A 27440-nucleotide genomic window follows, 5' to 3' on the forward strand; every position below is an offset into this window, starting at 1 on the left:
TTCGGCTTGTGTTAGGTCCCGGCAAGGGAACCCGGCTTCTCAATCATAGTATATGATAGTTCTTCAATGTGATATGGTTTTCAAATCTTCTCTTTCATCCGTCAGGGGCTGCAATAGCCTCCTGAAGTGATCTACTATATGACCTACCTATAGCAGGGATCGAAAGGCTGTTTCCACGGTTTGATACGATCTGTTTGTCTGTCCGTTCGCTGAAACATGACAAGCGATAAGCCGATGTGTGAAGGATAAGGAGACTGGGGTCTGATGAAATATATCTGCCCAGGGCGTATCAAGAAATCACCTATCGCGATCTACTATCAGATCTTTAGGGAGTCCCCGATTAGCACACTACCTCGACAAAGATCACACGATGCCATGCAGGAGCGGAGTCATTGTTTTCGTTCTTGGTATGCATCTTATGCAAATGTCCTTGGAAAATTTGTGTGTCCGTCGGGATCATGTCATTACTAGGGAAGGGACGGGCTCATCCATCTCACAACTTGCTCCCGGAGGTAGCTGGGTTCCCGAAAGCTACGCCCGTCATCCATCAACGTATGTACTATCGCATAGAAACAAAGCGTTAAGATTTCAAGCCTTTCTTACTACAGCTTTCAACCGAGTGGAAACCTGCCGATAGGCCATTCCTGCGCTTTTGTCAACGCCTCCTCTTCCGATAACTAAAACTCGGCCTGGAGTCCGTATGTAGCAGTCCCGGATGGCTCTATCATATCCTTTTTCTTTTAGGCAAACGATAGGTAGTGCTGCTACTCTGGTACTCGGCACCATATCACAGCAACTTGTCCCAGTTTAAACCTGGAAACACCCTCGTGTGCGTTGACAGCAATACAAAAGCTTTCAGTCATTCCATGAGGATATGCACAGGTGGTTCATAACCTAGAATGTAATCCGCATGTCCTGGCGAACTCCTCTTGCTATTGCCACAGAATGTCAAATACCACAAGGTCACAAAGAGGGCAAATAGGTATACAGAGTCAATAGTGATGTTAGAGTTCGCAGAAAGATGTAAGTCCTTTCCATGAAACATTGTGAAAACTTTTTAGCGAACCACAAGGCGAAAAGGTATGAAGAACTAATAATTCAAGCACTCATTGATCCATATCCAACAGGCTGCCATAGCTTTAACCCCACCAATTCAGGGATCTCTGCAGCTTCGGAGAAAGTAAGGAGCTGGCCTTAAGAATATGCCCTCTCCGGGAGCTCTCCTGAGAGAAGCTACTATTAGCAAAACCATCGGAACCACTATCTCATGTTATCCTGGCCAATGTTCCATTCAACAAATAGTATGTATGGATGCTCCCGCGTTGTTCACCTAGCAACGGTAGCGAAAATGAGTTCTATCCTCTAGGAGTGCAGTTGTATATTTAAACAGCAGTTGTCAATGATGAGGTGAGCTCACGGTGTCTAATAATACTGAATTATTATTTGCATGAACCAAGTCTGGTTCACACAGTTTTTTAATGTCGCAGCTGTGATAGAAAACAAATTACCCCTATCTTTCCAAGAAAGGAGCTGAAACTTTCTATAGGGCAGAATTTTAATTCACAGAAAATGCTTCCATGTGCTTATATTATGGCATGTCTTCTCTGATAAATTTTGAACTGATGTATTGCACATGCAGAGTACAAGTACAATTTGGTGCATGTTAACATGGCCGGAAAAGTCGAGGACAATATTAGATTTCAGATAAATGCTTAACCCTCAAGATAGATAAATAATTGACATCCAAAATCAGAATAAAATTGGTCAAATTCCCGCTTCCGTAGAATATCCAAGAAGAAAAAATAAATATTCGCTTCCATGTAATCCGCTTGTCATATATAGTCGTTGTACATCACTCCAAAATTTGGGCGCTCTTGCATTATCCAACTTCGATCTTTGTTCTTTCTTTCTTTGGTCTTTTTTTTATTTTTTATTTTTTATTTATTTTTTATTTTTTTTCTCGAAATCCAAATGGTGACAGTTTTTAGCAAATATCTGGGCCAGTCGGGGTTCTCGGGCCTCCAGATTGATGTGATACTATTCATACCGATCGCAGCCTCCTTTACCGATCTGGAGGCCATAGAAGCACAGAGTTGCAATCTCTCTCCTCTGTGCTACGTCGGCGAATTCGCATCGGACTGTTTTTCCTTTCTCCTGAAAAACGATCCAAGCTTCAATATCTCCTTGAATTTGGAATCTTCCAATAATGGTTTTTTGATCTTGCTGGTTATCAAGTACGAGTAATCGTAAAGGACCCAAGCCAGTAAAACTGCCGCGGTCACTGGAAGCGATATTGCCCAGTAAACCCAAAATTTATCTGACATGGCAAAAGTTTGTTTCCCCGTGTCTTCGTCAACGGAGAAATCGAAGAAGTTCATGCCAAATAGAGTCTGCGGTGTTCACACGTTAAACGGTTGAACATAATAAACATAGGTGCTAGTGAGACTTGCCGATATGAATGTTCCGGGGAGAAAAATCAAGCCTACGGCGGATATAATTTTCATTGCGGCCGTGTCTGTTTGCGAGACGAGGTTGAATGACTACAATGCGATAGATTGAGGTGAGCAATACATCATCGCCATCACAACGTTCCATAAAAGAGGGATCTCACAAGGCTAATTTCATTCTTTAGTCGATCGTATAGAGATGCGGATCGTGCTTTAATCGCACGAAGTTCCCTAGAATGATAGTACAGGCGTCGCGTAACGTCGTTTGCTTTTAAATCTGGTATTGGGAAAGCGACAGTGCTCCCTTCATTTGAGATAAATAGGTCATGTTCGTGGAGGATGCTGTCCACTGTCTCTATCGCAACATCAAGAATTTCAACTGAGTGAATCACATGTCTTGCAATATCGTGAAGTCTTGGGAAATTGGGCCCGGTCGCCTGGGGCTCGTTTCGTTCCTGCGTAAAATTAGTTTTTTTAAGAAGGACGGAAGATGAAAATAGAAGATTAAAATAAAATGTCGGTGGTCACCTTCTCTGCATCGCGGACTAAATTCCGGAACTTCCAAAAAAAATTATCGTATAACAACCGAAGCTCGTCAACAAAAGAAGCGTGCCAGGTAAATGGGTCACTTGGGCCGACGGAAGATATACGACGGTTCAATCCGTCTCGCAGGCATTGGAGGAAGTCCGAACAAAAGATAAAAGTAGTTTGTTTAATCGGGTTCCATCTGATGAACATTGTCATTTGATACCAAACATATTTCTTGTCGCTGGAGGCTTCTTTGAGCTTGAAGCAAGACCATGTATCTACCAGTTGTTAGCTTATGAGTTCAGTGATGAGTTAGGAATTTCCTCGAGGCAGCACCTACCAAGGTTTACAAGCTCTCCGTAACCACCATGGGAATATATGGCATTGGAGCATCCGTTCAAATCTTCCGTGCAAGTGGCCCAAAACTGATGAGGGATTGGAAGTTTTGTGATAGCATTTGGGTTATTCGCTATCCATTTTTCGCAATCTTTCTTCATGCCGGCAAAGCTGCGAAATTGAGTCAGTAAGACACGAAGAGCAGGAGAGGTGGTTCATGAAAAAAAAAAAATTATTTCTATACTTACGCGATACGGACGGAATTAGAAGGTTGCTGTTTGCGGCGAAGTCAATATGAGTTGTGCAAATACAAGTTGGCCATGAACAATGAGTGCAATTGACTTTCAGCAGCTTACCTGGCGCAACTCCTCCTCCAGCGTCGACTGCTGCCGCCGTGATATAACATCGCCAACTGTTTCTTAGGTTAATCGCCTGCTACATACAGTGGATTTGAAACTGGCATCTTACTCTTTTCTGTGACGTCCACAAGCATTTTTTTTCTCGGGCGTTTCTCCAGTGAAATTCACCAAATACCCTAGGAATTTCACAGTGACTCCATCGAGTCAGGACCTTTCTTCCCCAGGGGCGGGTGAGCCTCGAGATATTTAAAGATCGGAGCTCGACTAAGCATCAGCCCCTACAGCCTTGCCACGAAGTCTTCCGTGGCGGCTAATCTTGCCCACGTATCAGCGGGATGAGCGCCCTTGGCTTGCAGGCAGCTAGCTATGCATGCCTATCACAGGCTCACAACGAGAGCCGCAGCCCAAAGATTAATCGTGATTGGACACAGAGAACCTTGCTTGGCCAAAGATGCCCCTGTGTACATGTGTACATACAGTACACCCCTCAGACATGAGAGCAGTGATACCGGTTGACTCTCTCTAAGCGCCACGGTTGTAAAGAAGTGCCATTCATGACAGCATTTCCGCCCCAAGAGTCTCCGCTATCTTTATCTTGTGGTTTGTGTGGTGCTAGGTCCTATGAGCCCCAGCCGTCGAGGAACAAAATGCAGGACGGGAAACATACGGAGTACTTGGCGCTAAATAAATAAGCCTTTCCGCCCCGTCCTTTTATGTCAACAAATGAAATGGACAGCAGCGAGAAGGACGACCATGGTGAGCTGGAGCTATCGCACCAGGGCGGTGCGAGACATCCCATGTTTCAGGAGTCTTCGTCAAAAGTTTTATGGAACCTCAGCCTGGGTTGATAAATGCCGTGAGAAACGTCTCACTATCCATGTTGTCTCTATCAATACTTATATTGTGCATCCCGCAGCCATAATAGATATCAAACGCACATACGGCTTTAACAATGATGAGATGCTCACGCGAGTGAGGCATCGCTGGGCACTGCCATACGTATAGCTGAATCCATTAGTCTCACGATACAGCCGGCAACGAGCTTGTGTTTGAAAAATAATCTATATTTATTCAGAATACGTTTTGGTTATGGTATGGATGAAACCTGAAACCGGTTGCTAATTGCAGTGACTTCGATGCATCCAATCAAAGGATATCTTTCACCTCGGTTTTTAGTGGTAGAGGCTGTTTCGTTCATATCGAAGATGATGTGAACTGATTGAACGAACAGGTTGGCAACGACAAAAAAAAAAAAAAAAAAAAAACATCAGAGCACTTAGGGCTTCCAGAATCGAAGAAATTTTCAACGCAGTACCGTACCAGAAGCAAAATCAGCCATGGCAGTCTTTCAAGATCATCAAACTGTCTGGTTAATAACATAAGCTACATATCATTTCTTCTGAAGACAAACGGAAGCCATGTAACTGAGAAAATAGACAATAATAATAATGTATATCAGCGGAGCCCTCAGCAGCATCGACGGCTCGAGGTCTAGGTCTGGGGATAAGTGTTTTGTGACTAATGCAAAACTCCGCTTCTTGTTTGATGTCCAAAGATGCAGTGCCTGGAGATTGACAAATAATATATTTGATTCATGTGTACGCTCGGTTGGTGCTGGCTGCTTTTAGTAGATTCCATCCGGCTTGAATACCACCTCTGGGCATCTAATCCATAAGAGGAAGCTCCTCTAACCCTGCAGGTTTCCCATCCCATCCAATGTGACTTTTAAAAAGGGCTGAGGAAGCCAAGCACCGCCTGGGCAGCTTTAGCGGGATGGACGGTGGATGGACGGCGGCTAAGAGGTTGTCGCAAAGCTTGATATAAATAGATTTTGAAATGTTGATGGCTGAATATGAGGCTCCCTCATGACCTCTGAGAGAGCAATGGCTCTGATGTGCTTATATACGGCAGGGTGATAATATCGGAGAGAAAACCTTGCTAACCGTACTCAAGGCAGTTCCAATCTGTGAAGTTCATAGATTGGAACATTTCTTCCCCCATTGTGATTGATGAGCACCTCTCTCTAGCCTCTCTGCTCGCGCTGGGGATAACTAATAGTATAGGCTAACTTTGCGCTGGTGAAGTGCAATCTAAAAAGACTGGCTATTTGAGCAGAGCCAGAATCAATCATGATAAGAATAGAACAGAGGAGACCAAAGCTCCATAGTACGCATATTGCTGACCTGATGATGGCTGGCCGGCGTCCTGGACATAAAAGAGAGAAGAAATCTCCTGTGCCAACTTTTCCTTATACACCAGATTCAGTATAAACAGCCTATAAAACTTGTCTCGGTGTTCTCAAAGCGATTTCTCGGAATTTTTCTTTTATCTCTCTGTGGAGAAGTCGCACTTGATATGCGCCTCAATTCACCCCCTTTCTCGCCTGCACCCTCGGATCCCCTACTCAATAAGCACTCTGTGTTTTCCAACCGCCAAACTGTTGACCGTGTCCTTGGCCCTCATAAAGCACCGCTGCTGCTGTTCCAATCGAACATCAACAGCTCGAAAAACGAGGTTGCACAAGTATCGTAGGGTACTTGAACGGCTCTTTTCTGTGTTATTTTTTACCTACCTCTTCCTTCTCCATTGATGCTTTTTAGAAAGGGCCTACCTTCGTTCGAAAACTGAGTACTAAACTCCGTCCCTGTCCAGAACTGAAGCAATAAGATGAAGGAAAGTGGGATGCCTGTTTATTCAGAAGGGATTCGAAACTACGACGCACTGGTTCTGGTATATTGTCTGTGTGCCTCTCCCAGAACAGGAGTAAGACTATACACGCATACATCAAGGGCTTGGAGAAAGAGCTCGTGGAGACCGGAAAAGATAATTCATATGTCTAAAAATGCCCGTGCGGATTTTGTGCTCCTGCATGAACAAGGGAGAAGGAATGGGCCATCACGGCACATTGCACGGAGGGGGAGGAGAAATTGGGCCGCATACGGTTGTCAATTATGATGATTGGCATGATGATATGATGATGTTAAGAGGAACAGGTGGTAAGGGGCTTATGTCTTGTTTTCCTTTTCTTTCTCGAGGGTTTTCAGAAATATTTTCTGGGTTGGTGATATTTAAAAGCTTGATTGTAGCAGTCTGATAGTGTCTTTTCTCGTTTGTTCTCTACTGTTTCCCTTTTTTCTTTTCTTTCTCCTTTTCTTTCTTTTTTTTTTCCTATAGAAGATAGAAGGGAATAGCTTTCATTGTCTTGGCCCTCACCTGTCATCGGTAAAATCGTATGGATAGAAGGATTTGCATAGAAGTTGCTTATATATATGCTCATCTTATTTCACCATAGTCTTGCAGAGAAATGTCAATGCAAGATAGATACATGTACATAAACTTGCGGGCTTTATCACCAGTATATTCTCTCATCTCTCATCAGTCAAGGACATTATTCAGGCATATCTACTCGTAACGGTTAGAAAATATAAATAAACCCATTGACTTTCTTAATAACTAACTAACAAGGGAAGTAGGTAATAACATGACTGGAATTCAGGCAGCGCTATTCCCCGCAGTATATGTATGTACATGTACATACATTACAATCCTCCCACTAGATGAATAATTCTCTATTTTTTGGGGGCAAACGTGTAGAGAGAAAGAGGGGTGGGGATTTAGAAAGGTGGATTTTCATTCCTGTAGATGAGTAAAAAGGGGACTGGGGGGGGATGAAGGACAAGTGTTACGCCTACCAACAACTAGATTTGTATTTAGCCTGCACCAACTCCGCTTTTATTAACTTACTCTTCTTCTTGATCTTGGTCTTCTCCAAATGGGCGCTGGAGGTGTACAGTACATCCATGTATGTACAGGCTGCTGATTTGACCTGCACTATTTTGGGGGTGAAAGAGATAATTAGCTATGGTTCGTGGGGGGCAGAGGATGGCTTATTTCCATTTTCTAATGTGGGGTATTGTTTATGAATGTTCTCTTATTCCTTCTATTGCGATGAGGAAGATACATTGATGAAATCTAGAAGGGAGGAGAGATAGATACTCACTCGCTCAGGTTTATTTATATCATAGCTTTCATACAGACCACGGACGGAGGTGCAGGTAGGGTAGGGTAGCGAGGCGATTATTATTATCAAGGCCACAAATTCGATAGGCCAACGGATGGGCGGAAGCGTCCGCCTAATCAATGGCTTGGGGTTGCAGATGGCTTTCGGCTCATGCGGGGGATATCTTTCTAGGAAGCTCCGCAATGTGCATGGAGGGGCAGAGAGCGAGTGGGTGGGAAAGGCAGCTTTGATGGTTTCATGGTTTTTGCTTGCTGTATCGAACACGGCAGAAGATGGAGGAGGCCAAAAGGAGGATGAACTATGAACTAGGACAGTAATGTACATATCAGCTTCATAGATAAATAAAATATCATTTGATTTCAACTGCGGTGAGTGACAAGTACTAATTAAGTATTAGAAGAATGAATTATTAATAACAGAAGCAACCTTGAGAGCAATCGAACGAAACCGTACGAGCTGTAATAATGAACCAAACCTACGTATGTATGTAACGCGCGCGTATCAGACTGTACGTAGAATTTCAGAGCAACCACCTTTGTCTCCGGAGAGGCAAGATTCTCATCTCCTGAGCAGGTTGGCTTTTTACTTTTTATGAGATGAGTCATGAACTTCTAGAGGAAGCGGATCATGTTCGACCATCCCATCCCATCCCATCCCAATTTTTATTTTTTTTTTAAAAAAAAAAACCAAAAACATTTGCTATTTTCGTGATATTTTTTCGTGTAGTGGTAGTGGTAGTGGTAATTAATAATAATGGCGGTACAGAGTTAACTACCTACAGTACGTAACTACAGTACAAGGCGACACTGGCCCAACCCGACCAGCGCCGCCGCTAACGAGCGATTACCGCACCCGCCTTTCCGTTTTCTGCCAGGCGCTGCCTTTTTTTCGTCGTCGCCTCGCAGTCAAGCCAGGTCTCACCCTTCATCCCTCAATCCCTCATCCCTCATCCATCCTCACTCAACATCCTTTACATCCTTCACATCCTCGCATCCTCTCTCTCTCGCTCCCACTCTCCTTTTCCCTTCTCTCTCTCTTTTCCATCATCATCCCCCTCCGACTTACTCAACCGCCCTTCTCTTGGCTTCTCCTTCTTGCTCTCTCTTCTCACGCTCTCTCCATTTCTCCCCTCCCTTGTTCGTCTCAGGGGTTTCAGTTTATTTCGCCTGTTCCGCTGTTGGCTCCACTCCTCTCCCCATCGACTCGTGTGGGTGGTTGAAGTGAAGTGGTTATATGTAAAGGGTACAACTATTCGACATCACAGTGTCGCACTCCTTTTGTATGTACTGTGAGTTTATGACCTGTAGAGCCCATTTTCTTCTCACTGTTGAGTGTATATTGAACCTCAGGGATACGAGTTGTCACCTGCCTTCACTCCATCACCCATCAACCAGTACCACCAAATATATCCAGTGAAAACTGGCTTGCCCCATATTTTCTCTTCCATGCAAAGTGTCAATCCGCTAAGCTACTCCAAATGATGCGAAATTTTTCAGTTGGCATATATGGAGAGATGACAAACTCCATGCAATAATAACCTGTTAAATTTGCTCCCATCCACCTAAAACCCACAGCATCTCCTTCAGCTCACCTATTGCTCCGCTGCTTCAATCTCAAATCCTCGATTTATATGTTCTCCATCTCATAACTCCTCCTTCTATGTGGCGTGTTGCCTCTTGATATTACCTGTTTTAAATGCTTACCCGCCGTGTGCTCTTGTATTTTAGGTCTGAGAAAGTCGTGACGATCCACTCTCCCGAGCGAACATACATTCCTTTTTTCTCGACCGGTCCTGCATTACTGCCCGTCCTATAAGCTTGCTCAAGTCGTTGGCCCTTGCATATTGGAGACATTCCGGGTCGATAATCATGGCATATTACGAACCCCAAGGCTGGCAGGCTCCCATGCGCCAAGCATCCTGGGAGCAACCGGCTCCCCCTTCGCGATCAGGTTTGTCAGCATCGCCACGCTGGCTTTGAGGATGGAAGATCATCTTCTAACACTATTATCTCATGGCTATAGGCACCAGCTCTACCTCCCAGCGCGATGATGCAGCTGCGTTTTCATCACAGTTTGATGGTATGGATGGAATTTCTTTAAAATTGCCTTTTTTTTAATGGTTGACGCTGGAAAACCATTACATAAGCTTTTTGGGAAACCTTAACTATATTTTTCTTTGGAACCACGTACTGATAAGACAAAAAGAGGTTGATCGCGCCATTGATAACCTCGTGAAAAGCGGGAAATTGTTCAATGCTATTCCTCGACGGGAGTCTGTACCTCTGATGATGAACCGCCCCTACCCAGACTATGGTATGTTTTATTCACCCGCCTTGGAGAAGAAAAACCCCTCCCTTTTGGTTCTCGTATCCTAAAATATGTCTTAAAGATGCTCGCATGATGAATGTAATGCCCCAGCGCCATAGCTCCATTGGCGACTACGAATCACTCCGGCCCCACTCTGCATCCAACGTGCAAGGTTTCTATGCTGCCCAACGTTACCAAGGTCGTCCAAACGAAGTAGAGCAGATGATGCAGGCAAAGCGACGTATGGCAGCACAGCGAGAGGGAGAACTCCGCAAATACCACCATCAGCAGCAGATCCATCGTACGTGACGAGCGTTGCTATTCGTTTTCTTTCTTTGATATCTCTTGTCTTCTTTTGGTCATTCTGATTCCCTTTTTCTTTCTCGGACCAATATGTGTTATCATTACTATTTTGCATTGTATACGATTCCCTGTTACTTCTTTCTGCCAAAATCTATGTTCATGTGGTTTTGTACTTGTATCTTAACGTGGGTTTTCATTGGAAAAAGGCCTTTCCTCCGAAATGTCTGGAAACAAATCCGATCGTTCCATGAGCCCCGCTGCGATGAGCGAAGAAAGTCGACGCGAATGGATTGCACGCCAGCGCCGTTCTTTGTATGGCAATGCTAGTCCCGATTTCTACCCCAGTGGTGGCATGGCTGAGGAGCATCAGGGCTCTCGTCAGGAAAATCAATCATCTGGCAATCCTGCTGCCACTGCCGCAGGGGTAAGAGGCCCTTCCCCTAGAGGTGTAGATCCCTTTGGCCTTGGTCAAACCCAGGTGCAGGGTAGCTCCGAAAGTGTTCCCCAGTCCACGTCGGGAGCCAACACTAGGCCATCTCCTGTCGTTCCCCAGTCCAGCTCACCAGCCAACAGCAATGCCTCCCCCAGCTCTGGACCCACCTCGTACGGTATCTTTGACACCAACCCTGGCCAGCAGCAGCAACAACCGCATACCTCCTCCCCTGGAAGCGGCAACGCGGATTCCGCCTCTCGTCAGCTCGGCTCGAAACAAAATGTTACATCTGTTGGACCCATTGGGTCTCGCCCTGCCCCCCAGCAATCCACCAGCAACCAGGCGAGTAACCCAGCTTTGAATAAGCGCTCAACAACTCCACTTCCTTCTCCCTTGGGTTACGGTTTTTCTCCAGACGAGGCCGCGAACACCAATACAAACACGGGCGGGAACGGGAACGAACGGTCTACTTCCTCTGCATCCAACCCTTCCAGCTCAACCACTGCCCCAGCCTCTGGCTCTGGAGCGAACGAATCCTCCGGCCATGTCGGCCTGAGTTGGGGTAATGGAAGCGGCATGTGGCGATCCAAGAACTCATTGGGTGTCCAGGCTTCCGTCTGGGGCTAAGTCAGAGGGAAAATTGAAGGACTAAACATTTAATTGAGGGAAAAAAAGCGGCAAAAACACAACAGCGTTTCACGACTTAAATTTGTTTTCTTCGTTTGCGGACACGGGGGCGTTTCAACTTGATTCTCTCTACTTCTCTTTGCTTTTGCTTTTGGGGTGATGCGGCGCGCGATATTCAGGAATGACACCGGGGATCGTTGCAACGCTTATTTTCAGGAGGTTTTGCGACGGCGTTGGGGAGAGGGACGGAACGAACTCGCTTTTTCCCCTTTCGCCCTCATTTCTTTTTGTACAAGAAATTGCATTTGGAGATGGGATCTTTTTGCGTTTTATCATCGGGGGGTTGGAGGCGGGGACGAAAAAAATGGAGGGAAAATATGGATGGTAATACCTTGTGATTTTTTTTATTATGTTTCCCACTTGTCCCTCGTTTTTTCCCGTTTTTTCGGTTATTTTTTGTTTTATTTTTTGTTTTCTTTAAACTTTTTGCTTGTCTACTTTAATTTGCTGAGTTACCTTCTTTTATTTCATGTGTTTGGCTTGGCTTGGGAAGGAAGTTATTTATGGGGGGAACGTTTCCCTTTTTCCAAGTTAGGATGCGTGTGCGTGTGCATGTGTGGGTGCTTTGCGATTTGTTTTGATTCATCCTCGTCTTCTATTGATTTGCTTGACTTTCTTGGACGGATGGGAAGGATAGGGACGGAGCATTTATTATTTATTATTTTATTATTTATTTCTTATTTATTCCCAACTATATTGTTTTTGGATTTTCTTCTTTCTCTGTTGGAATTCTGGATTGGAATCACTCTTTATTCTTATTTCCCTGTTATCTCTTCTATTTATTGTCACATGCATCTTTCCTTTTTTTCACTTTTTGCTTCGGCATGAACTTCGTCGTGACTTTGGTCCCCAGGCATTGGGTATTTCGTGTTGGGCTTGGTTTAGGATGTATCTTCGGGACTTTCACTAGGTTGTATTCTGGTATATTCTGTAATTTCTAAAGTTTTTTTCAGCTTTTCATATTTTCCTTTTTTTTCGTCCTCTTCTCCCCTTCCAATTATAATAGCGTGTCTTCATTCCGTGTTTGTTCACGGGGAATATTTACGTCGAGCAACTTTGAGCGATCATCAGCGAAATTGCATAGGACCGACCATTTCCTTCTTCTTCTTTTCCCCTTCTCTTGTCCCTTGATTTGAGTTTTGGGCCTTCCCAATCAATCAATCAATCAATCAATCCCCTTGGAACTGCCTCGCATGCCTTATAATGACTTTTTACCTTACAATCAGTTTAATGGACAGTCAAACGCGCCATAAGAGACACCTGGTTCCAATTGATATCGAGCAAGTAGTCAAGCTAGCTAGTTAGCTATTCAGAATCTTTACCCCGGCCGGCGGAATTTCTCTATCTTCCCCATTTCTCTATTTCTATTTCTCCCAGAACCTACCTACCTCTTCTCTCTTGTATACTGTGGATCCTCTACGTTATGGATGCCACGCAACCGAATGATGCACGGGGCTATTGGGGGTGGACGGAATGCAAGATAGACATGGCTTCATTTGAAATTTGCATGAATATGTTATGTGTATGTATAGAAAATGCGTTATCAACGGCTTTGACAAGATTATCCTCCATCGTACGAATATGAACATTAACAAACGCAAAGCAAGTCCATGTTGTGCCGAAGATATGATATGAAAGAAGGGAATAAATCCCGCATCTGTAGCTGACAATATTCCTCAATGATTTTCCTCGATATACCTCGTCGTGTGCATGCAGACAGTACTACCTTTTAATTTTAACATATTAGCATATCAAGATCAGATCAAGGCCTAAGAAAGGCTGATATATTGAGCTCTCATCTGTAGGCTATGAGGGTGTTACATAGAACCCCTCCCTCCAACTTATTTTATCTAAAAGAGACAGACACCCTTTTAGGTAGGCTCTGTGTTTTTCACTATAAGAAGGCAAGTTCTATCCGTAGCTTTTGCGCCGTGCGCGAGTTCTCTTGTATCGTTGGTATCACATAGCAAGGTTGAGCGCAGGAAATATAAGGTTGGTGGATAGAGTTTGGAAACTAAACTGAAATAGGGAAGGTGTCCGGAATCCTTGAGGTGAATTCAGCTAAGCTGTTTTGGGACCTGGAACTGAGAGTTTATTTCATGGAAGTTGGGTAAGTATACATGTATATATTGCTGTGGGGAACATGAAACGTCAAACGTAGTTTCGTATATTGCTCTATGCAGCTCAGAACGTCTCGGGACGCATAATATATATATCTAGGGCAATCACTCCAAACACATAACTAGCGACTCTAAACGAGAGCCGGAAAATATGAAGCAACAAAACAAGGATATACAAATGAAAACTGTTAATAAACACGGCGGATATATAGCTTGAAAGCATTCCCATCCGGCAAAAGCAAAGAAGAAGAGGCGGAGAAAACGGCGCCAGGGAGAATCACTCCAAAAACGGCTCCAACACCCGCCTCCGTCTCTCCTCGCACAGTCGCCTCTCTTTATCCTTCTCCGGCCGCGGAATATCACTCGAAAATATTGTTTCTGCAAATATTTTCGTAAACACCTTCTTGACTGCTTGGCGCCTTGCGGACGCGGTCGTTGGCTTCGCTCCCACCGTGGCAGCAGCAGCAGCAGGAGCACCCGTGGTGTCAGTGTGGGTTCCGGCGGATGATGAGTAGTTGAGTGGATTCCCTCGGCGGATACTAAACGTTCTAGACAGAGGGTTAATTGAAAGTGGTGGGGATGCGGTCGCAGAACTTGAGGTGGCTGAAGAAGGAGATACTGGCGTTGATGATGGGGAGCCGGGTAGGGAAGCTGTAGATATCGATGGGGTTTCCAGGGGTGTTGTCGGGGATGTCGGCGTTGTTTGAGCGGCTGGAGTTGAAAGAGGGGCAATTTCATTGGTGATACGATTTAGCATGAAAGTAAGGAAAGTGAAAGAGACGCTATGAGCGGGGGAGGAGGACAGAGCTTCGAGGATTCTTGATTGGGATTGTTCGGTGGATGGTGGGGATTTGGACTTTTCGTTGCTTATTACTATTTGTTCTAGTTCGTGCCAAAGTGGGGCGGTGATCATGCCGCCGCGGATAGATTTGAGGAATGATAGGAGCGTTTCTGCAAGGAGTTCAACTCTATTTTGGGATCGGAGCTCGGGGGGGAATATGGATGTAAGGGGTGAATTGGTATCCAGGGCATCTCGGACGCGGGAAAGAAGGTGATATCGTTCGTGATTATTTGTGAAGCCCCATGTTTGCTCTTCGAACGGCCACCCTCCTTTCTCGGTATCCCAGGGCGGCGGATTATTTTCGAAATTATTATCTCCAACCTGGCCCCATTCTGCGACAGCCCGTTCTGTAAGGTCAGCTATCGCCTCTGTCAATCTGAAGAGCTCGCGAGGCGCCGACACGCGGGTACCCTGTTTGTCATGATTTTCGCTTGAGCGTAGTGGTTGAGCCTTGATATCAAGCTGGCGGGCTCCATCTTCTGGCATCCGTGTAAGCTCATCTAGAGAAAAACCAAAACACGTCGGAATCCAAGTAGCGTGTACCGGAATGAAGTAATCCCTCCCGTTAGTGACCTGTAAAATTAAAACATCCTCGATTTGCGCCTCCCCGTTATTTAACTCCCGAACATAATTGATATCGTATATACATAGAATCAGCTGTACATTTATCGTATCACCAGGTTGTAATGTGTACTCCGGGCGACTTTTGGGATGTTGGGCATCGGCATCGGGATTCCCGTCTACCCGAAGATGAAGCCAGGAAGGAGTTGCAACACTTTCTCCTCCATTATCTGATGGGCTATAGTAGAAACCGAACGTCGCCGGGGCTCCGCTTGTGTTGGCAATCGTCACGTTGCGCGACACAGGAACATCGTATCGTACCTGACCAAAGTTGACAGCGTTCGGATCGTTAGCGAGGGAGGATGTCTGGTAGTCCTCTCTGCTGTCCTCTGGTTGATTCTCCACAACAATTGTCACTCCAGGTCGGTTCTCGTTTTCTGCTTTGTCCAACTCGCGGACAACTTCCTGATGTACTTTGGCCTTCAACCCCGGATCGACGGCATCAAAACTAAGGACAAATTCCGCATCCAACGGCTTGTGGTCGGACGACACGATCTCTTGATGTGATGTATAATAGGTCATTTGAATCGTGTCTATGTGCTCCAACTGACTACTATGAGGAGCGCTGCTGGGCTCCACTGTATCTTCATTCTCGTCATAATCATTGGCACCATCTAAATCCGGATCGTAGTCAAAAAGAACGTTATCATCTTCCTCCCCTTGTCCTAAGCCAAGGGCCTTCATTTCCTCATCTCTTTTCTTTGCTTCCTCGGCCTCCTTAACCTTCCGCTTGTATTCTAAAAAATCATGCCGTGACCGAAACAGGATTCGATCGCACCAGCTAGGTCCACGTTGTTTTTCACTTGAGTCAAATGTGCCGGTGGTTCCGATATCGTATTTGTAGGTTGGCAAAAAGGAAATGTCTCCCTCTCTCCAACCGTCCTGAAATGCTTTCCCCGTCTGTTGCTGCCTGTGAAGCTGATCATGAGGGAGTAGAGAAGCGAGGGTAGTTTCAAGGGACATTGGATCAAGAAGCGGTTCGATGATAGAATTGTCCTCCAATGTTATAAGCGGCTCGGTAAATCCGGAATTTGATATTGTATTTATTGGCAGTTGGTCAGAAGAAGCAAAACTATTCCCATTGCTATTCTGTGTTGACGGGGAAAGCGGCACATTTTCATTAGGAATGCGAGGAGAGCTCGTCCCACGGAACTTATTTCCGGTATGTAAATGTAATAGCCGACGTACGTCGTCACCAGGAATATCGTCCAGGCGATAATTAAGGTCGCCAAACCAAAAAGCAAAGTCCTCGTAGCCGATCGTGTTACCGTCGTCGCCCAAGATATCCTCCTCGTCTAGAGGATCGAATTTGGTGCGGTTGATAATCTGCGCAACATCCCAGTTCCTCCTGTCCAAACTGCCCTTATCTGCACCGGCCGCTAAATGGCAATTGACAAAGACGAGTCGAGTTGTTCCTCCTACGACTATTCGCGTAGCTACTCCGCCCTTATTCCCCATGTACCCCATCAACCCAGTGCCTACACCCACGGAACTGATAGAAGATATCGTTGGCGCCACTGATGGAGATGCGAATATTAGTAGAAGTAGGCCAACCAATTGCTGCGACGCTACCATTTTATAGCCCGGGGGCAGCGCATTCCGAACGGCTTCCTTCCATCGATTGGACGGCGCCGGATCGACATATGGCTTCAGCGACTCCGACGGAGATGAAACGTCCACAATTTCCTGTAGTCCCAGCACATAAATATCGATATCGTCGGCGCCCGCAGCCCCAGGCCCAGCCGAGACAGGTTCGCCAGCAGCCAACTGTACAGATCCACAACCTGCCAATTCCTGATCGACCCAGGATCCCGCCTTGCCAGAGCGCCGAAGGCCATTCTTGGTATTCCCCGATCTAGCATGTATATCGTTTGTCCTGTCGCCAAAGGGCTTCGACGGTAAATTCGGTGACCGTCCAGCTCTTTTGGCGAACCAATAGGCCACGTCGTCCTCTGTACCTGGTAAGGCGGCAACATTCCACGTCCCGATTTTCACGCGGAGTTTCCGCGGGCGGATATATTCAGACCTCCTAGCTTTAAGGGCTCGAGAGATAGACTGGAGACCGGAGGATAGGGAGCTATCCCCGTCGTCGTTGTCGAGGGTGTCAGGGAAAGCGCCTGGCACATCTGCGGGGCCAGGGGCGGGGGCGGTGGCGGGTTCGTGGGCGTCGCTCGGGGCCATGGTTTGCGGGGTGGTAACTAAGCGATTGAGGATGAGTAGATACGTAAAAGAGCCCAACCACGTTTATCTGCTCCTCATGGCGACAAAGCTAAATACGTTGATACATTGAGCGCTTCCACCGCGATGCGTTCATGACAGATGTTCACAAACCCTTGTGCTAACCGGTCAGCTGGGCGGTTCTTAGGCTGGTGTGGCAAGCTGAAAGCCAAATAAGCTTCGCTCATGTGTTTAGAAGAGGGGCTGAGGGTGTGAAGATAACGGAGAAGCAGAAGAACGAGCTCAAAGCACATCAATTGGAGTCACATTTCGTTGTATTATATGCATTAATCAGGGGTTGATATAATACCTCAACTGTTTAAGTCCAAGTCCAGATGTTGGTGGACATATTTAGTTGTCGTTGACGTCGTCGGCCGAGCCGTTTGTTCCAAGCCACAGCCGATTTAAATAAGTTCCTCCTCACGTTACTTTTCTTTGTTTATCCTAACCAATTCACCCAACTGGAACATAACTACAATACACAGTACAGTAGCATAATAGAGCAGCCGCAGCCATGCCTCTCAGACGGGGTCAAGACCGGAGCAGTAACATGCCCAGCAACAATCATCAACAACCCTCCTATCGATCCTCCCACAACCGCAATCCCTCAAACCTGGCCCAGCCTTCTGACTACGAATCAGATATTCAAAATAACTACATCTCAGACACCCGGATTGCCGCCAACGGCTCCTCCTCTATGGCCACCGACCCTTCGCAGCTAAAACCCCCAACGCGCACGAACGAAGAGCTCAACCTCGCCGTACTCCAGCGCCACAATCCAGACATCCGCTCCATCCTCTCCCTCGCCCCCTACGCTGTCGTCTACAATTTCAGCGCTACGACGCAGCTGTGGGAGAAGAGCGGCATCGAAGGCACCATGTTTGTCTGCCAGCTGACCCAGGGCGAGCTGGGCGAGGAGCGCTATAGTGTGCTGGTCCTGAACCGGCGCGGCATGCAGAATTTCGAAGCCATGCTTGCGGACGGCGAGGATGTGGAGATTACGGAGGAATATGTCATTTTGAAAGTTGCGTCGACGGGCACGGAGCCTAGCGCGACCACGATCAAGTCGGCGGATGGTCGTCAGTCGGTTATTTATGGGCTGTGGATCTTCTCGGAGCCCCCTCCTAGCTCCACGGCGGAGACTAGGACGTTGAATGCGCAGATTATTAAAGAGTGTGCAGTGCATGGTGGGGAGAGTAGGAAATTTGCGCAGGAGAGGGCTGCTGCGGAGGCAAACCTGGGTGATGCGCAGGTTCATGGAGATCAGGAGTTGTATCAGGGTGGTGTGCCCATGGATCGGCAGATTTCGCTGAAAGAGTTGTTTGGACAGCAGAGGCAGCAGGATGATGAGTGGAGCGTGAAGGTTCACAGTCCCGCGTTACGAAACGTCGATTCAGAAACGCAGCAGCAGCAGCAACATCATCAACATCAACATCACGGGCAGCAGGGAAGCGGGTATTGGCCAGTTCCGCCCGCTGCTCCACCGCAGTTACCAACAACCACCGCAGGAAGTGATGTACTTGGTGCGCTTTTCAGAAAGGCTTATCAAGCTCCCGCACAGTGACCTAGAGGCTACTTGAATGTAGTTTCTATATACGACTTAGGCCTTAATTGGACGGGAGGACTTTGGCAAATAGCTAGATAGTCTGTTCCTACGGCTTTTTGTGACACCTATTGATTATGTCTTCGGCATCCCCATGCGCCGTCTCTCTGCCAGACAAAAACAAGGGATCTATTGAGAGTATGGGTCTATGTATTGCCTATCTGCCTACGCGGTTGTAGTGAACCGCTGGCCGTTCTGTCGCCCTTGGATAATATCCCTCACCCACGCGGCGGTCTTTTTTGCCATGATATCGCTATGCCCTATATATGAGAAACAGGGGAGGAGTTAGTCAGAACTAGAACTTCATCCCCTCTCCAGTGATCATTTGCCACCTCGCAAGCTCATAACTTTCTTAGAAACAGCAGGAGAATGAGAAATATGAAAGGATAAAGAAAGAAAATGAGTGCTCACGAATGCAAAACCCATGCACCACTCCATCCTCGCACACTTGCATCCTGGGACCATTACTACCCGTGCCCTTTTCCATACCACCCCTAGCTCGAATAATATCGTCTCTCGTCTGATCAGCTACCCAATGATCTTGCTGTGCAAAATATAGCACCAGATTCAGTGGTACCTTTGCTGGCACTGAAGCTGTGGTTGATATTGGCGTTGATGAACGTGCGGGTGATGACGAAACTATGCCCCAAATCTCGTCACTCCATGTGTCGGATGTTATCTCGCGCATTTCGTCTGCGGCCATGTGTCTGTATATGCCGTGGTTGATGTTTAGTTAGTGGAGGTTATTTTTTAACCCCATGTGCGCAATTGGGAAAAGAAACGGGGAGTTCGAAGGAATAAGGGGCAAGAGATAGAAAGAAAGAGAAAACAGCCAATACGAAAGAGAACACATTTTAAAAGAGAGAAAAATCGCATCTATTACTCACATCGCTTGCTCAACACCCCGTCTACTCCTTAAAAACTCCACTGTTGTGTCAATTGCGTTTCCTGGGGGCGAACCCATAACCATCCCCACCACGCTGCGTAACCAAGATCCCGGCAGTATAAATACGAGGAGCTTGACTAGCAGGCTTGTGAGTAAGGCTAGGTAAGGAATGTAGAGAAGTCGCTGCGAATTTGGATGTTTGTTAGTAAAGTAGTCTGTATGCCAACATGGTAGGATAAAAGGTATTTTGTAGGGATGGACGGATAGATGAGGGGGTATGTATATGCCATAAGCGTAGAAGACATTTAAACATGAGATAGGGGGAAAAGTATACACAAAATCGAAATAAAGAGGCAGTAATTAAAAAAAAGTAAAAACCAAAATAAACGAACAGTCAACTTCCTCCCAGACGAACTCTTCGCAATATCAACCACAGTCGGAAACAGCAGGATTCCGCCGATAATGTCCATCGCACCATCATTTCCATTTCCACATTCCCCCTTGCCGGCTGATGATGATGTCTTCGTCTGCCTCTTACTATTCCTCTCCCGCTGTCGTCTTATGAGCTCCATAGCGACATACGCACCAACCGAATGGCCGATTAAAATCACATTAGCACCTCCGCGCTGCCGTCGTTCTACTCCTCCTCCTCCTTCTTCTTCTTCTTCTTGAGCAACGCCGTTGCCGTCCGTCTCCTGTCTCCAATCCATCCTCGCACGCCATGCATCCACGAAATCGTTCAGGTTGCGCTCCACATGCTCAATCTGTTCTGAGAGGTTGTATAGCTTCGTATTCGTTGCTGCTGCTGCTCTTGGGTGCGCTTGCGCTTCTGTCCCTCCATTAACGTTACTCACACCTCGGTCATTTTCAATAATCTCAAAACCGCCCATGCTTTTTCCATGGATGATGCATTGGGGGATGTTGCGGTTGCTGTTGCTGTTGCTCCAGCTCCCGCTATCAGGAGCACCACAACCATCAACATCGGTACCAGGAGAGAGTTCTGAACTTAGAAGGGAAAGGTATGCATGATAGTAGGATATAAGCCCTGGGTTTCCGGTGATGAAGTATATTAGTACGGGCTCTGGGTCATCTGTCGTTGTGGAGCTTGTGCTGGTGGTGGTCGTTGTTGTTAGGAAGCTGTTTGCCGTGATATGTGGTGTGGTTAGGGTCATTTCTTGGGGGAGTTTTTTCCTCTTTTTTCCTTCAGTGGATCGGGATTGACGGCGTGCCAGGGGGTTTTAGGTATAGAAAAGCCTATGCATGCAGATTAGGTGTACAGTGCTCTTTGTAGAAGCTTATTGAGGTATATCTTCATGTGGAGAATTTTGTTTACCTAGCGACCAAATAAGTTACAACATACTATTTCCCTACAAACACACCTTCTTGAAATACCTGCGGCACTTCCTAGCCTCATGCTAATTAATATGTCAATCATTGATAGATGAATCTTCCGAATTTACACATTTACTACACTCAACTCAGATGAAAAAAATATCGACATCACGCAGTATCTAGTTGTCAAAGCAAACAACATTTTTAAAAATGATCTCAAGTATTTCGTTTGTGTATCTAGGAATATGGCTGTGTTGATCTTTCTCTCTCCTCTTTCTCACCCCTGTATCAAATCAATTCATACACCTTATGGCTCTTCTTTCCTATAATTTTAAACCTTCAGAGAAAACAAAAAAGGAAGGAAAAGGAAATTCATGGTGAGAATGCGTAGGATAGATACATCATATACGGACACGGATCGGGAAGTATGTGTGAAAAGGGCATAAGGAGCCAGGTCAGAAGAAAAGTAAAGTAGAACTCCACATATGACACAGACAATTGGCCTCACCTTTCACCCTTTCACATTCACCTATAGAGAATACACACGCAGAGAGAGAAAAAGCATAGAGGCAAAAGAAAAGTGAATTGAACAAATCAAAAGTCAGGAACGACCAAACACCCATCCACCAACCAGACCAAAGCCAAAAGCCCAAGCCAAAAGCCCCCAAGTTCAAATAAAACTCAGCAAGCAACAGCAATCAGGAAGGAATAGCACGACGCCCCTGGCAGTTCAATTCCATGTAAACGCAACATGACGCAACGCAACACAACGCAACGCAACGCAACGCAACGCAACGCAACGCAACGCAACGCAAAAGGTAGCATGGGGCAAATCGGCTTTCTATGTGGCGCCGACACCAACGCTCCTCCTGGCTTCGCGGCCTCCGCTATCCCCACTAGCCCCACCACCACCACCACCACCACCACCGCCGCCATCATCATCATCATCAACATCACTCGCATCGCTAGCTACAACGCCACTGCCGCCATCCGTCTTCTCAGGGGTATCTTCCTCTCCTTCAGCGATGAGTGTGGTGGACGTGGCTGCGGCGGGACTACCCACTGTCTGGCTCGTTCCAGACTCCACTCCCACTCCCACACTCGTTCCCGCACCCGCAGGCACATTCTTGCCCCCCCGCGCAGCTCCAGCCTTAAATGATGACAGGTTCAAACTAATCGAAATCTTCTTCGCACCAGTGCCACCAGGGCCCGTCCCCGTCTCATCGGCACCACTACGCTCACGTTCATCATTCTTCCCCATCCCGGAAAAACTCTTCTTCTTCCTCAACGAACCAATACCGATTCCAACGCTTCCGGATGATGAGCCGATGCTGCTCAGGCTTGAGCTACGCCGCTTCGTGCCAGAGGATAACTTGACGAGTTCGTCGTCATCGTCATCTTCTTCGCGCCGGCGTTTCTCGGTGTAGCGGTGTGCGGGGAGGCGGGGGCTGGAGGTGGTGGTGGGGTGGTCAGGAGATGATGTCGAGGCTGTTTCGGGCTGTGTTTGTGTTTGCTGTTGCGGCTGCGGTTGAGGTTGCGCTTGGTCGATGGGCATAACCACTGAGTCTGACGACTGTGGTTGTCCTTGGACATTTATATCCATGGCGTCCTCGTCATCATCATCCGGATAATCGACCAGAGGTTTGAGGACGGGTGACGCAGAACCATTAACCGCAATAGCCGTCGACGCATTCGCGTTCGCATTCGTCGCCGTCGTATCCATCTGCTGCTGCTTGTCCTGTTGGTAATCGACAATAAGTACCGATGTCCCATCACGATAACAATGCGCCTGATTGAACTTGACGCTCTTGTCACGTTCTTCCCCTTCTTGCCCCCGTTCATCATGTTCAAATTCACGAGATGAGAAGCATACCTCATCTTCCTCGTCATCTGACGTATCGAAGTACTCCTCCTCCGCCGCATCCATTCCCCTCACTCCGTGCCACCGCTGGCCACCGTTGATGATCATTCGTGGGGTCCCCGACTCGTCCTGGCTGAACAACGTCGCGTCCGCCTCTGCCGCCGCCCCGTATCCTTGCAATTGATCGTAGCGAAATATTAGATGCTGGAACGTGTCAACATACGTGATGTTCTTGAGAATATCTCTATATTTCTCGACGACGTGGATGATTATGGTTTTGATGTTTTCGCGCTTCACGAATTCGAAGAGATCCAGACAGGCGGAGTTCAGCAGGTTGTCGCGGGGCATGGTTTCGTAGACGATGTTTAGGATTAGTTCGAAGATGTTGTTGTGGGTCATCTGCGCAACGTAGAAGGTATCTTGTAAACTTATCAAAGTGCGAAAGAATTTCAAAGAAGCTAATTCGGACAAACACAATGTCAGTAAGACGTTCATTGAATCCAACCTGACTCCCAGAAAGGATCTTCTCCCGACCGAGAGCGCAACAGGGTAAGGATGAAATGTATAGATAGCTTACTTAGTTTCAAATGTTTCTGCGGTACTGTCAACAATTGCGCAACCCTAGGCGTAAGTGATTCACCATGCATAAATCCTCGACACCGTAAATAATGCTGCCGAACAAAAAATGTGAGAATATCAACAAGATGCGAATATAACGAGACTTCTTGGAACGTAAGGTCATTAACTACAATCAGATGAAAGTTCCAACAGTTAGCATATATCTCCACAATCATTGGCGTAGTATGAAAAAATATTGTTGCGCTCTCTTCAGCTCTTTTTTTTTTTTTTTTTTTTTTTTTTTTTTTTTTTTCTTGAAAGAAAAGAAAAGAAAAAGAAAAAGAAAAACTTACGTGATTCCCTAGACTCCAATTTCTTTAACGGCAAAAAGAGCCTTTTCGCAGATTCATCAAAATGATTCTGCACGAAGGTGTCGGGAGCAGGGTTCTGCGCGCGCAGTTTAGTTAGGAAATCTGCGCCAGCCCTACTCAGCGGATCCTGGATAGGCACCTGTGGATCCAACAGGACTTTGATCGCATCAGCCAACTGGTTCTTAACACCCAGGTCCGTCTCAGCATGGAGCAAGTCTATGAGCGTATCCGTCAATGGCACTCTATTCTCATTGACAGCCTTCAGCATGTATCCGCGCATCATGAGCGGGTCGTGGTCTAGTAAGGCAACTAGGATGTCGATACCAGTCGTCCGCAGGGCGGGGTTTGGGTGTTTTACCGCAAATGCGATGACGGAGAAGAGACCATGGCCGATGAAGTTTGCGAGGAGGTTGGCGCGGGCGGGAGCTTGGAGATTTTTCGCAATGGCTGCACATTGATGGAGGAACTGCACCGCGTCTTCCTTCCGCTTGTTGTCTATGTTTTTCGGGTTGAATACGGCGAAAAGCTCGTTGAGGAAAGGGGTGTTGTTTTGGAGGTGCTGGACGATGTCGACTTGGTTGAAGAATATTAGGGAATTCAGCACGGAAAAGGTGGGATCGTCGAGGATCCGTGCGAGGACCACATCTTTTAGATACTGTAGCCGCCAGGTGTGTCTGATTTTGCGCAGAATTAGAGGGTCCTTAATTGGGACAACTTCCTTGTATCGACTGCGATCGTTAAGGTATTGGCGATGGTTTGCTTTGTGGGCGGGGAAATCGGGGTCATCTAGAGAGTTAGGTGGACAATGAGTCGTTGTCGTTGCGCCAAAAACATGATCAAGGTTAAGGGAATATAATGGACAGTGACATACATTCAAGCGCACCCACTACACCACTGATAACATGATCGCTCACGACGAGCTCTATTAGGGTATTATCGTTAAGCAAGATGATGGACTTCATAATATTACATAGTCGATGTAGATCCGGGAGGCTTTCTAGGTCCTCAGCATCGCTGACCAGCGGTAGAAGCTTGAGGAGATATTCTTCGCGGACTAAAAATTTGGTGAGCGAAATTCGTCCAGGGCCGATGCTGGCATGTCGTATTCGTTGCTCAATTTCAGCAAGGTTTCCGAGCTCCGGCGGAGGCAGTGTTACGGGATTCGTAAAGCTAGCATCGAGAGCATCATCGGAGAGGGAATCATCTAACGGAAAAGTTAATATATTTCCTCCTCGAAGCCTAGGAGGTCGACTAGGGAATCGCGCGCGCGCGGGGCAAAGTATGCTTCAATAAACTTACCCGGGCCCGTGAAAGCTAGCATTTGCTGTTGTACATTGCTTACGAATTCCCTTTAAAAACGTAGTTACAGTTAGCAGCCGTACCAACCGATTGAATCGCGGGGAAGAGAAGGGGGGACGGATTTATGACGAACCAGATAACAGCACATCCCTCAGCTTCCTGGAAGCTCAACGCCATGTCCGTGCCACCAGGCTCAGTCCACACGATTAACGTTTCTGTCCTCAAAGAGTATCAGCGCGTGTTCCAACATGTGCGATCAAGCGTAGGAAAGCTCTGGCAGACCTTGCTGTTTCTGATATCCATCATCTCTACGAATCCTGGATTCTAGAAGCATCCGACCGGGCTCGTCCTCCGATTCAACGTAGATTCTCGGTTCATCCTAAAACAAGCAGTGAAAGTTCATCATTAGTCAAGACAAATCTTTCGCCTGTATTCCCGCACGTAGCTCCGATGGCCGCATGGTAGTATCAACGTTTTAATGCGATGACAAACGAGAAAAGTACAGATGAGCCAGGCAGGTGGGTGAGGGGGCGCTTACATCGATGACCTGTGCAGAACACAGGCCCGTTCCTCTATCAAACCAGTCATTATCTCTCAATTCATAGACCTTGACCCGCTTTCGATCGTTTGGCGCTGGTGCCACCACTGCCATTATCCGAGAGAAGAGAGGCGTCTCGTCACTCCGGCGCCAACTCTAGTCGAGCGTACCGGCGTGGTGAGAGCCGCAGCCAGGCACAAGCAATCTCGCAAATAAAATGTGAGAGTAAAACGAGAAGAGGCCAAGACCAAGGGCAGAACAAGAGCGTAAATGGAGACAAGAGAGATACACGGAAAAGCTCTCCCTCTCGGACGTTTCGCGATCTACAAAGGAACGTTAATACTAGGATGGAGCCAGCGAGGGTTACGAATGATGTGATGTGTCGTGGCGGAAAACGATGAAGCGGGTTTGGTTAGTGCGATCTAGGCACAGGGAGTGTTGTGCAGCTTTGGTGGGCGCGCCTCGGCAGGGCCAGGTATGGTTTGCGGGCTTGCGGTGTGTGGGCGCAGAGGAAAAAAATTGCTGAGAGACGCGACCGGGGTACTCTGTAGTTGAGCTGGAGTCAAGCGAACGACGGGGAAACCCAGGAAGAAGAAATGGGTGACCAGCGAGCCTATGATGGGATGGGATCGCAAGGAGAAAGCTGAAGATGCTGGAACGCCGAAATGATGGCAGGTGGGTCGGGCCACAGAGCAGTAGTGGTCAACGGATGGTCGGTAAATCCTGATGGACGTGGGAGGAGGAGGCGGACGCGGGATGGGATGGGTGCTAGGGTTGGTTGTGGTGGAGACAGACACAGAGAAAGTCTCGGTCAACGGCCAACGCAACAACGGGTCCGCTGGATCGAGGACAACGGTGTCAGGATAGTAGAGGATGAAGAGAGTATTGCTCAGAAGTAAAAGAATGACATGCGACGGGAGACAGACGAGAGCTGTCGGAGGAGGATGGATGTGGTGGAAGTTGTCCAGGATGCACAGCACAGTATAAGTTGCTTGTCCCAGCCTGAATTGGGAATTGGAGCCGCGTGGATGCTTTGGGTTAGGCTGGAACTGGAACCAACCAAGCCTCAAAATCTCGCAGTACATCGACAATTCTTATTAGCCACAGCAGCAGCCAGGACATGACGTACATTGACTAGGACACAGCTCATAAATAGAGCCATAAAGGATTGATGTTGCACTTATTCATTTAGCTGCTAAACAATCTATTTCCCCCGCTGTTTGTTTATCTTCGGAATGTCCATCTATGTTGTGCATTCCCCAGCTTGGGAAGGACTTGATTTGGCCGATCTCGAATATCCAATCCAACCCCACAAATTATCCAACTCTGTCGATATATATATATAAACCCTCTGTGCTAATGGCTGTCGTTTCCCGTCCTAACAAGCTCCCTTGTCAATCAAAGTTGACTAGAAGTCGATCATTCCTCATGGCCCCGTATTCTTCGATACGGACATTAAGATGCCATGGCCCATATTAACTAACTACACAAGAAGCTACATCTGTACATGCCACAAAGATGGCCGTCTATCCTACTACCAAGGCCTATGCTTCTCAGGAACATTCTGAAGAACGCCAGCAACGTGCCGCCGCACCACTCTAGGGTGGTCATGGGGCTACATGTATATCAAGAAAAACTGTACGAGATATCGCACGCTATCTCTCTCTCTCTCTATCTGCCGTGCGACTGGCGAATTTACTAACTCAGTTCAGCTCTTCAAGCCTGAACGATTTTCTGAATGATTGGATTGACAGCCTATATCCAGGAGATTG

At 46.9% G+C, this 27440-nt stretch overlaps 8 protein-coding genes across 12 annotated transcripts; 3 read left to right on the forward strand and 5 right to left on the reverse strand.

Moving 5' to 3' along the window:
- Positions 1 to 1548: 1548 nt before the first annotated feature.
- Positions 1549 to 4888, reverse strand: BDBG_08452. 3 transcript variants are annotated; one of them, XM_031723562.1, is made up of 9 exons: positions 4338 to 4566; positions 3780 to 4282; positions 3668 to 3723; positions 3560 to 3585; positions 3316 to 3482; positions 2976 to 3253; positions 2612 to 2902; positions 2451 to 2540; positions 1589 to 2390 (listed from the first exon to the last, which is right to left on the reverse strand). In XM_031723562.1, exons 2-9 carry the CDS (start codon positions 3802 to 3804, stop codon positions 2115 to 2117), a joined length of 1209 nt encoding a protein of 402 aa, XP_031580753.1. In that variant the 5' UTR covers positions 3805 to 4282; positions 4338 to 4566; the 3' UTR covers positions 1589 to 2114. The 3 variants fall into 3 exon arrangements, with proteins under 3 accessions (XP_031580752.1, XP_031580754.1, XP_031580753.1); XM_031723561.1 differs by having other exon boundaries at positions 1549 to 2390; positions 3780 to 4888; XM_031723563.1 differs by having other exon boundaries at positions 1554 to 2902; positions 3780 to 4566.
- A 1542-nt stretch (positions 4889 to 6430) lies between these two features.
- Positions 6431 to 8083, reverse strand: BDBG_17750 (uncharacterized protein). Its single transcript, XM_031725400.1, has 3 exons — positions 7671 to 8083; positions 7415 to 7501; positions 6431 to 7072 (listed from the first exon to the last, which is right to left on the reverse strand). The coding sequence occupies exons 1-3, from the start codon at positions 8013 to 8015 to the stop codon at positions 7046 to 7048; spliced, it is 459 nt and encodes a 152-aa protein (XP_031580755.1). The 5' UTR covers positions 8016 to 8083; the 3' UTR covers positions 6431 to 7045.
- A 218-nt stretch (positions 8084 to 8301) lies between these two features.
- BDBG_08454 lies at positions 8302 to 13167 on the forward strand. Of its 3 annotated transcripts, none has more exons than XM_031723565.1 (6): positions 8302 to 8970; positions 9419 to 9641; positions 9714 to 9770; positions 9897 to 10004; positions 10081 to 10299; positions 10508 to 13167. In XM_031723565.1, the coding sequence occupies exons 2-6, from the start codon at positions 9560 to 9562 to the stop codon at positions 11359 to 11361; spliced, it is 1320 nt and encodes a 439-aa protein (XP_031580757.1). In that variant the 5' UTR covers positions 8302 to 8970; positions 9419 to 9559; the 3' UTR covers positions 11362 to 13167. The 3 variants fall into 3 exon arrangements, with proteins under 3 accessions (XP_031580757.1, XP_031580758.1, XP_031580756.1); XM_031723566.1 differs by having other exon boundaries at positions 8302 to 8979; positions 10508 to 13023; XM_031723564.1 differs by having other exon boundaries at positions 9041 to 9641; positions 10508 to 13023.
- On the reverse strand, positions 12881 to 17671 carry BDBG_08455 (phosphatase). The gene has a single exon (XM_002621037.2). It carries the CDS (start codon positions 17182 to 17184, stop codon positions 13819 to 13821), a length of 3366 nt encoding a protein of 1121 aa, XP_002621083.1. The 5' UTR covers positions 17185 to 17671; the 3' UTR covers positions 12881 to 13818.
- On the forward strand, positions 16272 to 21372 carry BDBG_08456 (decapping enzyme Dcp1). The gene has a single exon (XM_031723567.1). It carries the CDS (start codon positions 17735 to 17737, stop codon positions 18782 to 18784), a length of 1050 nt encoding a protein of 349 aa, XP_031580759.1. The 5' UTR covers positions 16272 to 17734; the 3' UTR covers positions 18785 to 21372.
- BDBG_08457 (uncharacterized protein) lies at positions 17679 to 21055 on the reverse strand. The gene is made up of 4 exons (XM_002621039.2): positions 20102 to 21055; positions 19711 to 19892; positions 19235 to 19530; positions 17679 to 19083 (listed from the first exon to the last, which is right to left on the reverse strand). Exons 1-4 carry the CDS (start codon positions 20879 to 20881, stop codon positions 18989 to 18991), a joined length of 1353 nt encoding a protein of 450 aa, XP_002621085.1. The 5' UTR covers positions 20882 to 21055; the 3' UTR covers positions 17679 to 18988.
- BDBG_08458 (DUF625 domain-containing protein) lies at positions 21160 to 26720 on the reverse strand. Its single transcript, XM_031723568.1, has 9 exons — positions 25669 to 26720; positions 25413 to 25509; positions 25264 to 25345; positions 25131 to 25180; positions 24703 to 25035; positions 23814 to 24617; positions 23480 to 23647; positions 22915 to 23360; positions 21160 to 22779 (listed from the first exon to the last, which is right to left on the reverse strand). The coding sequence occupies exons 1-9, from the start codon at positions 25780 to 25782 to the stop codon at positions 21883 to 21885; spliced, it is 2991 nt and encodes a 996-aa protein (XP_031580760.1). The 5' UTR covers positions 25783 to 26720; the 3' UTR covers positions 21160 to 21882.
- On the forward strand, positions 26321 to 26627 carry BDBG_17751 (uncharacterized protein). Its single transcript, XM_031725401.1, has one exon. It carries the CDS (start codon positions 26334 to 26336, stop codon positions 26565 to 26567), a length of 234 nt encoding a protein of 77 aa, XP_031580761.1. The 5' UTR covers positions 26321 to 26333; the 3' UTR covers positions 26568 to 26627.
- Positions 26721 to 27440: the final 720 nt, after the last annotated feature.

Source organism: Blastomyces gilchristii (assembly GCF_000003855.2).
Source record: "Blastomyces gilchristii SLH14081 genomic scaffold supercont1.24, whole genome shotgun sequence".
Taxonomy (NCBI): domain Eukaryota; kingdom Fungi; phylum Ascomycota; class Eurotiomycetes; order Onygenales; family Ajellomycetaceae; genus Blastomyces; species Blastomyces gilchristii.

What these genes read in the sequence shown, in the direction of transcription:
- BDBG_08455 (XM_002621037.2), bottom strand. Translation starts at nt 17,184, where the DNA reads ATGGCCCCGAGCGACGCCCACGAACCCGCCACCGCCCCCGCCCCTGGC.
- BDBG_08454 (XM_031723565.1), top strand. Translation starts at nt 9,560, where the DNA reads ATGGCATATTACGAACCCCAAGGCTGGCAGGCTCCCATGCGCCAAGCA. An exon ending in GGCTCCCCCTTCGCGATCAG is followed by an intron (nt 9,642 to 9,713) that starts GTTTGTCAGCAT and finishes TCATGGCTATAG; the next exon opens with GCACCAGCTCTACCTCCCAG. An exon ending in CCGCCCCTACCCAGACTATG is followed by an intron (nt 10,005 to 10,080) that starts GTATGTTTTATT and finishes TATGTCTTAAAG; the next exon opens with ATGCTCGCATGATGAATGTA.
- BDBG_17751 (XM_031725401.1), top strand. Translation starts at nt 26,334, where the DNA reads ATGATGGCAGGTGGGTCGGGCCACAGAGCAGTAGTGGTCAACGGATGG.
- BDBG_08456 (XM_031723567.1), top strand. Translation starts at nt 17,735, where the DNA reads ATGCCTCTCAGACGGGGTCAAGACCGGAGCAGTAACATGCCCAGCAAC.
- BDBG_08457 (XM_002621039.2), bottom strand. Translation starts at nt 20,881, where the DNA reads ATGACCCTAACCACACCACATATCACGGCAAACAGCTTCCTAACAACA. An exon ending in CGTCTGGGAGGAAGTTGACT is followed by an intron (nt 19,893 to 20,101) that starts GTTCGTTTATTT and finishes CCAAATTCGCAG; the next exon opens with CGACTTCTCTACATTCCTTA. An exon ending in GGTGCATGGGTTTTGCATTC is followed by an intron (nt 19,084 to 19,234) that starts GTGAGCACTCAT and finishes TCTCATATATAG; the next exon opens with GGCATAGCGATATCATGGCA.
- BDBG_17750 (XM_031725400.1), bottom strand. Translation starts at nt 8,015, where the DNA reads ATGTACATTACTGTCCTAGTTCATAGTTCATCCTCCTTTTGGCCTCCT. An exon ending in ATATAAATAAACCTGAGCGA is followed by an intron (nt 7,502 to 7,670) that starts GTGAGTATCTAT and finishes CCCCCAAAATAG; the next exon opens with TGCAGGTCAAATCAGCAGCC. An exon ending in GACCAAGATCAAGAAGAAGA is followed by an intron (nt 7,073 to 7,414) that starts GTAAGTTAATAA and finishes CGTTACGAGTAG; the next exon opens with ATATGCCTGAATAATGTCCT.
- BDBG_08458 (XM_031723568.1), bottom strand. Translation starts at nt 25,782, where the DNA reads ATGGCAGTGGTGGCACCAGCGCCAAACGATCGAAAGCGGGTCAAGGTC. An exon ending in TGGATATCAGAAACAGCAAG is followed by an intron (nt 25,346 to 25,412) that starts GTCTGCCAGAGC and finishes CTTTGAGGACAG; the next exon opens with AAACGTTAATCGTGTGGACT. An exon ending in GCTAGCTTTCACGGGCCCGG is followed by an intron (nt 25,036 to 25,130) that starts GTAAGTTTATTG and finishes CTTTTCCGTTAG; the next exon opens with ATGATTCCCTCTCCGATGAT.
- BDBG_08452 (XM_031723561.1), bottom strand. Translation starts at nt 3,804, where the DNA reads ATGCTTGTGGACGTCACAGAAAAGA. An exon ending in TGGAGGAGGAGTTGCGCCAG is followed by an intron (nt 3,586 to 3,667) that starts GTAAGCTGCTGA and finishes CGCCGCAAACAG; the next exon opens with CAACCTTCTAATTCCGTCCG. An exon ending in CGGAGAGCTTGTAAACCTTG is followed by an intron (nt 3,254 to 3,315) that starts GTAGGTGCTGCC and finishes AACAACTGGTAG; the next exon opens with ATACATGGTCTTGCTTCAAG.